The following is an 11,066-nucleotide window of genomic DNA, read 5'->3' on the forward strand; positions in this document are numbered from 1 at the left end:
CCTGCTGAGCTGCACCAGAAAATATACTCAGTCTGAATACGCACTAATGCTAAAGAACCATGACTTTATTGATGATCTACATCTATCATTATGGCAAGAGCAAGAGAAGAGCACAAAACGAGTGCTAGAAAGATTAATGACAGAGTTTGTTAGAAAACCCCTCCTTCATCTTGTGTGGAAGACTCTTACACAACTGGCAGCCTTGGTGACAGATCTGCATGCCAAGAAGAGGTTGGGTGGAAGAGAAGAGATGATTTTATGGCAGAGACGAGGTGCTGCGTAGGGCAGAGAATGCTGCATTACGGTAGGGAGGCACTTCAGCCCGAGGGAGGCACGCTGAGCTGGAGAGGCTGCCAGCGCTATAGCATGTTTGAAGCTTTGCTAGAAATCATGAACAATACACTTCTGCTCTCAAAAATTCTTGAATGCAAAATGATGGCATTTTTACATTACACTTCATCCTGCCGGATAAAGAGGACTTGATCACAGGATGAGCAGTCAATTGAAAAGGATCTTTATTCTATTTGCACAAAACAAATTTAGTCGAGCCCCGGTATTTTTGGCACTGTGAAAGGACAGATTTCACAAATTTGAACACTCTTTTTTTCTCATCTGTGCGGAAGAATTTAAACAAAAAATATGAATGATGCTGATGAGCTATCTAGAAACGTTCAAAACAGCTACAGACCAGGAGGGAAGCTATACTAATTTAAAAAAACCCAACAAACAGCACAATTGAAAACAAACTCCCCAAAGACTGAAAACTAACTCAGCTCAAGCACTTCTCTTTCCTTCTCACTGGCAAATGGAGAAGTTGATAGCAATTCATATAAGTTGAAATCCAGAAAATAGGTGTAGATAGTAGGTGTAGGCAACAAAAGGTTCATATGGTTAGCATAAATGAGGGCACTAGGAAGTCACTTTGCAAGTGTAGCAAGAATACAAAAACCAGTAACAAGAGTGTTGGTCCAATACTAGATAGAGATGCTGTAAGTATCAAGAATTAGCAGAAAAGGCAAAAGTGTTGAACAAATAAGCTGCTCTGTGTTTGGGGAAAAGCCAGATATATTCCATCAGATGATGAAGTAGCTTTCATTGACAGGAGCTAATGAGGGTGTTAAACAGTAGCTATTAAAGTTAGACATTTTTCAATCGAGATTTCAGCTTAAGTTGCATCTAGGATTTTTTTAAAGAGCTGGTCCATGAGTGCTGTGGAACATTAATGTTGATTTTTTAATAAATCCTTTAAAGCTGGGAGGGTTCCAAAAGACAGCGAGAAGCTAACTTTGTGCCAGTACTTTTAAAGGCTAAGTGGCATAACATGAATAATTATAAGCCTGACATCAATCAGTGGAAAATATTGCATAGCTAACAGGGGGCTAACTAATTATTATTATTCATAAGTATTAATTATCATTAATATTATTCAGAATTCAGCCCCATGTTAGCTAATAAATTTAAATGGGTCAGTGAAAGTAAAGCTGATCTGCATGTTTATTGATTTAATCAAACTGAATATAATTTTGTAAAAATTATCAATTAGTTTGACTGAGGTAATGATGTGGAGGTAAGAAACTCTGAAGAACATTTGACTTGGCTTCGTATGTTGCCCTGGTTATGTCATCTGAATTATGCAAAATCAAGGTTAGATTTGTTACCATCTGTAAGTATCAGCAGTTAATCAGACTAACTATAGTCATGCCTCATGACTGAAAATTGAAGCCAAATAAATTCAGGTTAGAAATAAGGTACATATGTTTGTGGGGAACAAGGTCATGGAAAAAATTCTCCATCCTGGATATTTTTAAAGGAAAATCTAGTGTAACTACTTTGGGCAAGGAGTTGTAGAGAGTGATGAGAAGCAGCAGTGGCAGTGATAGGAATTTAGTTTCTCCTCCCTGCCAGTCTGTGCACACAGGCAGCACTTCTTTTTCTCCATTCTCTCATCACATTATTCCCCCTTTTCTCATGGCATTATTCCCCTAACTCTGCAAACAAAGGCTTTTTGAGCCGAGCATGGACCCGCCGCTCGGGTGTGCGCATGGTGCATGCGCTGCAGCTCTGGAGCATCAGCAGCAGCAGCAGGTGCTGAGCTTGGCAGAGAGCGCCGGTCAGCCTGAATTTTGTAAAAGGTGAGAAAGGATCATCACAAGGGGCCTTCTGACTTCTAGGAGTCATTTGTAGGGATTTCTGAGTATTTCGAAAAGCAGGTGTCCTGTCCAACACACCAAACCTAGACGTGGTTGCTCAGCCCTGGGAGAGACAGGAATTAGGTCTGTGTTTTGGGTTGAGCCCCCAGAGCCACGTCACCTTCCCATGCTCTCATCACCCCCCCCCCCCCCCCCCCCCCCTCTGTGCCGGGGGGACGAGAAGCAGCTGCCCAGCTCCATCGGGGAGGTGGGGGGGCCCTGCACCATTCCAGCAGCCTTCCCTGCCCAAACAGCTGCTCCCCATCCCCTGCAGGGGCAAAGCCTTAGGTCTGGTGGAAGCATCCTACGGGCTGGAGTCTGCCCCACGGGTCACGGTGCCGGGGCGGGATAAGGCAAATGATACCCAACATTTTCCAGGGCCAAGTTCTGTGTCAGGATGAAGTCAAAAGGACATAACATTTAATGATGTTTTGCTTTCTTTACAAGTCTTAAGTGTAGCACTCTAAAAACAAGAGCTGTGGTGTATCATTTCCCACAGAAATGGTTGCTGTAGCCTTTGGTGCGTGTCAGGAATATTGTTACGCTTCTAGCACAAATCAAGACAGGATGAACTAAAAGCAAATAAAACTACTTTTAATATATATTATCTGACCTTGTTTAGGGAAAGCAGTAGGTCAACTGAAGCGAATTTAGGTTAAACCAACAGAAATATTGGAGAGTTGAAGTGATGTATGAGAAGAAATTTAAAAATATGTCCAGGCAGTGACTGAATGTAGAAGCACATTAGGTTTGTAAAGCCAGGGAAATGAAAGAAACTATTTTTAAAAGTAACATATACTTACTAAACAAAAAATTGGGCCAATTTGCTCTTACAAGGGAAATTGTGTCACCCTGATAAATCAGCACTCCAGCTGACACTAAACTAAGCAGAGCTCTGTGTGAACATGCTGCGAACAGTCCTCTGCTTGTACGGCAGAGGTGACCTAGAAGCCATTCCCTCAGTTCTCTGTCCCACAAGTGGATAAGAACTGACTTGTAACAGCCTTTAGAGGAGCACTCTCTCGGTACTGCAGTTGGAACAGGAATATTCTGTATTGTAAATGAGAGTGCGTAGGCTACAATTAGTGTCACTGAGTTTTACAATATATCACTGGTAGTATGAGGAATGGACTACAAATTTGCAAATCCAAAAGGAGGCTTATAATTTCATACATGATTCTATTTCTTCTAGTGGCCTTACTAAATCTTGATAGTTTTGACCTTGGAAAAAATGTAATATTCCTGTGACTCTTCAGTTAGCGTGCACCCCAGTCCTGCAAGTTACCCTTTCATTGCACAAGGGTCTCCTTCCTATCTTTATTACCCGTATTACTGGGGACAAGCGGATTGGAAGGAACCTCTCGGATCACTGACAGCCCCCGCATCACCCAGGGTCACATAATCGTGTTCATACCTGTCTCAGTCACCACCTTTCTAGACAGTTTGCCCCTGATACTCCAATACTGAACACTGCCCCAGGCTGTCAGCTCTTTGATGGCTGGGAAACAGTTGCAGGAAATTTGTAAGTATAGTTTTGCCTTACCATCATGGAACACTTATCTTGTTTTTCTTTTTCTTAAGCTGTAATCTTGATTTTGTTACGTAACCTGCACCTCAGTTTTAGTGCACTGGTTTCAAAGGTAACCATTTTCCTGAGAAATATAAGTCTGGCAAATCTGGGGAGGTGTATCCACTCTTTGCTGAGGGAATAGTGCTGTGCTTCTCTTCCACCTTGCACCAGAATCAGCCTTGTCAGTAGTGGGGAGTAAAAGCCCCAGTCAAAGTTTAGGTCTCTTCCTGACTGCCACAGTTCTTCTCATCCAGGATACCTTGACAGCTGTCATAGAGAAGCTAATAATGTTCTCCAGAGTGTTTTCCATTCATCTGGTACTGTAATTCACTGGTACTGTAATTCACTATTATTATTTTAATTACAAAATGCGATGATGCAAATACCCTAAACCATCAGCCTAAGACTGCATAAAACTCAGATGAGGAGAGAGCTGAGAGTAAAATCCCTGAAGGCTTTGTGGAGGAGAGATAGGCTACTGGGAAGGAGGGGTAGGCAGCTTTTGGAAGAACTGTTTTAGTGTGTCTGTGGCTCCAGGAAGCCCTAGTGAAACTTATGTTAATGTCAGCTGCCAATGTGTATAACCTGATTTATGAAACAGCATTTTTTCCAGCTAACTCTTAGGTTGTATATGTGAACAAATGGTATTATTAATAACGCAGTTAAGTTTCATAATCTGTATTCTTCTTCCCCCCTCCCCCTCCCTTCATCCCCACTTTACAGTGTAGTCCAATTGAAATGAAACTTTGGGACAGATTTACCTAAGTCACAAAGCATAGTACCTTGCAAGTAGTCTCCTCAAGCTCCCTGAATAGTGTGTGTGGGGTCCTCCTAGAGATTTGTTGTACCTGAAATACAAATTTTATAAAATGCAAGGAAGCGAATGGAGGAACGCTTCCCTCTGCCAAAAAAATCCCACCAAACACTTCAGTTTGTAGGGCACCAAATACTTTTTTCTTTTAAATGTTCATTGTGTGTTCCAGTACAATAGTCTGGTCTGTAAAAGAGAACCATTCACCTAGGGTTACGCCATAGCACAGTAGTACATGGTCACCAAGAGCACTGACGGAGCTGTAGGAAAGACAGGTACTCAGTTGCTGGATTTAGATTTCCCAGTTACATAGTTCTTCAGTGTACTTATGGGAAGTGCTGAGAAGGGTGTCTCATCTTTGTTACCTGTCTTTAGAGAGGCACCAAAGACTGCAGGTACAAAGAAAGCACCTTCTAGCCATGCAAGGTGGTCCCCCTAGGATGCGATACAGGGTCTCGAGCTGGCTACTATGTAGAACCACAATAGACTTTAATTGTTGCATCATACATTGAATTTTACGGTTAATCCTGAGTGCAGGTTTCAGGCCTCAGAAAAATGTAAGTATTGAATGGCATCTCTCCTGTAGGTACATCAGCACAGAGCCAATTTCCAAAAACACTCTCCACAGAAATATTCTCTGCCCTTCTATCATCTTTAAATGAAGGAGTCTAACTATAGCAGGTTGCACAGCATGAGGCACCTTATGCATGAAAAATTACACAATTATGAATGTTTGGATTAGTTTATGTGATTGACTGATCATCTTTAAGTACTTTATAATGCAACCATTCAGCAAATTAGGCTGATGTAATGTATCCCTATCAACAAGTAATTTCCTATATGTTTGTTTGCGGTGTTCTCTAGCAGCTGCATTAAGTTTGTTAATGAAATATGGTGAGTAGTTCATGATTCCCCTCACTCTTTATTTCATAGGTTGGTGAGACCAGATGCAAAAAAGTTTGCACTTCGAAATCTGATCTGAGATCCAATGATTTTAGCATCGTTGGAAGCTTGCCAAGGGATTTTGAATTATCGAATTATGACTGTTATGGGAAGCCCATTGAAGTCAACAATGGGCTCGGGAAATCGCAAGCCAAGAACAACAAGAAGCCTCCTCCTCCCAAGCCTGTCATTCCATCAGCAGCAAAGAGAATCGATCTTTATGCAAGAGCACTGTTCCCTTTTTGCTTCTTGTTCTTCAACGTCATATACTGGTCCATATATTTATGATAAATCTTTTATTTATTTTTTCATATGTGTAAAATACATGCCATTTCATTACCCCTACCCAATCATGAAGGCCACTGTGTGAAATTATTTGCATTTGCAAAGCAATATGTTGCATTTTGATGCCATGCGATTGTACTGAACATATGGCATCTGAAATTTGAATGAAAGCATGACACTGCAATGTCTGTGCTCTGGCCAACGTTGTATATAAATGTACAGCATACATCCTGCTTTAGGAGTATATATGAAGGACAATGCATACTACATTATAAAGCTGAAAAACTCTCTTCAGTTACTATTAACATACAGAGATTTAAAGTGTTTCTGACAATGAAACTGATGTGCACGTTGAGTATTATTAAAATCAGTATTCTAGTATATGTAGTATTTAACAGCTTTTCTGCTGAGTTCCAGAGGAACAAAAAACCAAACATCTTGTTCTTGTATAATTTTAGATTGCACTGTTGAAGAAAAAGCTAAGCTGTAATTCATATTATTTAGACTTTGTAAGTGAAGGCAGCATTGAATAAGCTGATCTTGTCTATGTGGAAAAATAAAGATCAGAGAATTACTAATTTTGTAAAATCAGCTCATTTAGACAAAAACCCAACAACTATCCATCAAGCAGGCACACTTTAAGTGTGTGAGAATATGCTGACAATAAAACATTGGGCCAAATTTTGACTGCTGTTTCCTTAGGCACGAACTGGAATCAATATGTCATTAACAAATAGGCCACTTTCTAGACTAAAAGGCATCAGGAGTTTTGGAGAAACACCACAAGCTGCAATTCAGTATCAGGTTATAATATACTTTTTTACATTACTCTGTCCTCTGGCTCATCTTCTGCAGCATCTGGCAAGCCTGCAGTATACATGTCACAATATTTTTGTTGTTGCATCGGATACATTTTCCTTGATTTTTTTTTTTTGTTTATCCCTTTGAAAGCTTTCTGTTTAAACAAACCAGTTGTCGTCAAGATGAAACCCCATTTTTACCACTAGTTACACTTCTTTTTGTATGCCTGTTGTAGCACAGGTGACCAAAGCTAACACCTAGCCACCAGTAAAAGTGAAGAAATGTCTAAAGGTCTGAGGGGCTGAGACTCTTAAATATATCATGAGGCTTTGAGCCTGTGTGTTAATTAACGGCCGCCCTCACCAACTCATTGATTTGGCTGCTAAGAATAAGGCCCTATGTGTGAATCTGCTGTGATAGGAGACTGTTCTCCATTTTCCAGAGGAAACCCCGCGGCACGGAGACTACAGAAACATGATCTCCCCAGGGTGCGTAGGGCAGGACCTGTGGTCTCCCGTGGGTGCCGTGGTACACCCCTTCCTAAGGGCAAGCCATGAGGTGAAAGGCAGCCAAAGGAAAGCTGCTTCTACGGAGGTGTCTGAGTAGCGTGTGCTCCTCAGGAGCACCCAGGGACTGTGCCTCAGCCCTTGTGAGTGTGCCACAGGGAAATACGTCTCCTCGTGTCAAGCTAGGGCACCACAGTTAGTTAAAATATTAAAATAAGGCAGTTCTCACTTACCTGGCAATTTGTAAAAGGAAATATGGGTTATTGGCTCCTCATGGGTGAGAGGGGAACTAAATTAGAGAACTGAAACCTTCTGTGGTGAGGAAAGAGACAATCACGCTTGTTGTGCTACATTTCCAGCTCATCCAGGATGTGCTGAGCCAATGCAAGCCACAAGTGGGCTGTTGGATGGACTGTTGGATGTCCTGTGTCTTGCCCACCAGGTGAATGTTGTTCGCATACGGTGAGCCTGCACAACCAGAAGATCAAAAGTGGGCATGTAAAAACAGCTTCACTGGGCACCTGGTGGATCTGCACTTGCCCAGGATTTTTTCTAACCACTGCCACTTTGTGATCAACAGCCTGGTTGTACAGGTTCACGTTGGGGTTGAAGAGATCTGATCTTCAGAATACGGTCATGTGCTTTCCGCCAGCTTCCTGGCTGCTGTCTCATGGAGGTTTCAGGGAACTACCTTACCAGGCGGCCACAGTTTGTCCTTTGAATTTCTTTCCCATCGGAGGAAATGGAAAGGAAATCCCAAATGTTACTGAACCGTGTTGAACCAGAGGAAAAAAAAATGCTATCTTTAAGGTCCACTTCAAAGTTTCAACATTTCTGTCTGTTGAAGGTATTTACAGAATTGTCAGAGACTCTGAGAAGCAATAAGGATAATTCAAAGAGAGGAAGGAAGGGAGGGGTAATTTTTCTACATACAATCAGAGTGCTATATTTATAGACATTATTTATTCTCATACTTGTATTTTTTCTTACAGTACTGGAAGGCAAGAAAATAATTATCCTGTGTTGGAAATTATATGAATTTTGGAAGATAATTTTCTTGTTAGAACGCTTATTAAATGATTTATCTGTAATTAATGTCCACATTCTATCTGTATAATCTCAATTATAGATTTTATTGTTAAATTCATCTTTGTTCTTTCTTGCTTTCCTGCTTACTTGACGGCTTTTGTGTTTTATCATAAAACATTTAATCAATAATACACTGTAATTGCTTTCCAACTCACACAAAAGGAAGCAAAAGGACTGTGTATTGTTAAGATAAAGGCTTTTTGTTCATTACAGCACAAAAACTAAGGACAGAAGCAAAGTTTAAGAGGAAATTTGAAACAAAATTTAAAATAAAACAGTATCACCTATAAAGTATTAATTTTCTTTTTACTTATGCTAGATAATATTGCAGTATTTGTATTACCTCGGAATATATTAACTTGTCCTACTGAGCAGTAATAATTGATTTATTTTATTTTTCTTCTTTCCACTAAAGGTCATTGAGAGTTTTGCATACCATATCACATTATAGTCCTCCAGCACCCTCTAGTTGTAAAATTCTGCCTGTTAGCTTGTTTCCAGAATGAGGTGCACATATAAAACTGTATAGGAAGTATGGGATGTTGCTTGATACTGATAATATGAATGTAAAAAAAAAATCAAAAATAAATGGGCATGAAGACAATGGAGAGCTATAGAAACCTGCAGTATAAATTTAAAATTGTAGAAATTAAGACATTCAAGAAGTAGCAAAGGTGAGGGTCATGAAATACACGTTAGTAACTAGATTAACTAGTCATGATGTCTGAACAAACTGCATGATAGCAAAATCTGTTTCCGAGGGAGAGACCATCTGTGTTTCAGCTGACATTTACTTTAAGTTCTCCTGTTTACTGGTAGGAGAGCTACAAATTTTTGTTCTACCCTTAACATAAACCTCAGTATTTTCTTGGCTTTTAAGCATTGAGGGGTGCTATCCAAATAGTTCATTCCTTTTTTTCAAAGTGATGTGGCTTTTTAGATATCTTTCTATTTCAGGATTTTAGAACACATTCAAACACTGCCTCAGGAATTTCCATGGAGATGAATTCATTAATTGCTTAACTGCATCCACAAATTTAAGCTATATAATAAGTAAGGATGTGACTTGAAAAGTATATCAGCTGCTATGCAGTAATTCCCCATCGGGCAGTATGAAATGTGCTATGTGGAGTAATCCACACCTTACTGTCTTGTGCTGGTTCGACTCAGGTTTGGCACCCAGTTTTAGGAGCAGCTCTGTAGTGGGTTTTGGCACCTCCTCTTTTTTCTTTCAGTCTCACATTAATTCTAGTTCAGATGGTGTATGTGAGCAGTCTGTCTTTTAAGTGAAGAAAGGAGTTTATTTCTGTAAGTGCAGCGTACAGAAGACCGACTGCTTGGAAACATTGCCAAGCAGATTTCATTCTTCAAAGTCTTCAAATTAATTTGGACTTGGTAACGGGAAATACGTGGGTAAAGAGAGACCGTCTTCAGTGCCCCATTACCCATTAGAGAGAAAGCGGTAACGGTGCCTTATGGGGCAGTTTTGGTGAGCGTGACCCACGGAGATTGATCTGGCCATATAATCTTTTTGAAGGAAACGCACTTACAAGTAATCCTTATTTGAAAATATTTCACTCTGAAGAGAGACAATAACTCACTTAAGCAGTCTGTCATAGCTGTCATAGCTGTTAAGGTAATCTATCAAGAGACGTTACGATACAGATAAGACCATTGGTCTCCTCTTCAATTAAAGCAGCTTACTGTTATGGTTATTAGATGACTTGTGCTGAGGATATTTATAGAATAGATAACAATAAATTATTTAATTCTCAGGCAGTAAAACCTGCATATATGCAATGTCAAGTGATTTTTCAGGCTACAGAGATAGCTCAGTGCTGAAATGAGTACAAATGTGGTGTATAGCCGATGAGGAAATGATAGGACACTGTACTTGGTACTTCAGTATACTGATTCTGGGATTAGGGAACATAATGTGAAAAGAAAAGGAAGTTCAGATACAGCGAGATTGACTAATAGTCTTGTTTGTGTCTACAATTCAGTTTAATTGTGTCCAACAGATTAACTGCTCCCTATAGTAATAATACGCTATAATGGTTACCTTCTTTTTACAGAAATATAAAGAATTACTAAAAAAAAAAAAAAAAAAAAAAAAAAAAAAAAAAGAAAAAAGAAACAGGAAAAAAAAAAGGAAGGGGGGGGAGAAGAAGAAAAAAAAGACTTGCTTTGCAAACAAACAGTGCCATCTAGTGTCATTCCCTGAACAAACAAATCAAGAAACCTGAAAAGGGCTATAATTAATCCTTCCAGTGTCAAACCAGTACGCTCATCTGTGGTGCCAGAAAGATACAGAAAGTAGTTCTTTTCATAGGAAGCTCTATACTTGAATAAACTATGGAACATCTAGAAGACAAAATGCAGTTTTAAAGACATAAAATTCTCATTGTTATGAGTTTTTTTTCTATACCATTGTATCAAATAAATAACAAACAATCTGGGCTGCTTGCAGCACTCCCTTGCACCCTTCCCTCTACCTCCCAGCACCTGTCCTCATTCCATCAGTGGTAACAGTGTCAGTAGACATTTAGAAAAAAAATTACATGGCTATTTTGAAGTCTTTCTGAAAACCCGCACTGCTATGAATATGTCTACACTGCAGTCACTGAAATGTCTGCAGCTAATCCAGGCTTATCCAAATTAGCTTTAAACTAGCTGACTTGGGGATGGCTGGCAATGTAGCCATGGTAACGGTGAGCTCGGCTGGGAAGCCTACCTGCTGGCGTAGGAAATTAAAAAATATACTTTGGTGTTAACCCCACAAAGCTTTACGCTGCCTTCGCTATTGCTCTCAAACAGTTGGTTTAAAGTTAGCTCGTGTGGGTGTTTATCAGCCCATGTCTGCGAAGCATAGA

At 40.0% G+C, this 11,066-nt stretch overlaps 1 protein-coding gene across 2 annotated transcripts in view; it reads left to right on the forward strand.

Annotated features, from left to right (window-relative positions):
• GLRB (glycine receptor, beta) overlaps positions 1-6,131 on the forward strand; it is a 50,373-nt gene extending 44,242 nt beyond the window's left edge. For both annotated transcript variants that reach the window (XM_009893710.1, XM_009893711.1), the window contains one exon: positions 5,504-6,131. In XM_009893710.1, the coding sequence (XP_009892012.1) occupies positions 5,504-5,800 (297 nt within the window). In that variant the 3' untranslated portion in view covers positions 5,801-6,131. The remainder of the gene's footprint in view (positions 1-5,503) is intronic.
• Positions 6,132-11,066: the final 4,935 nt, after the last annotated feature.

This window comes from Charadrius vociferus, unplaced genomic scaffold (assembly GCF_000708025.1).
Source record: "Charadrius vociferus isolate BGI_N301 unplaced genomic scaffold, ASM70802v2 scaffold59, whole genome shotgun sequence".
In the NCBI taxonomy this organism is placed as follows: Eukaryota; Metazoa; Chordata; class Aves; order Charadriiformes; family Charadriidae; genus Charadrius; species Charadrius vociferus.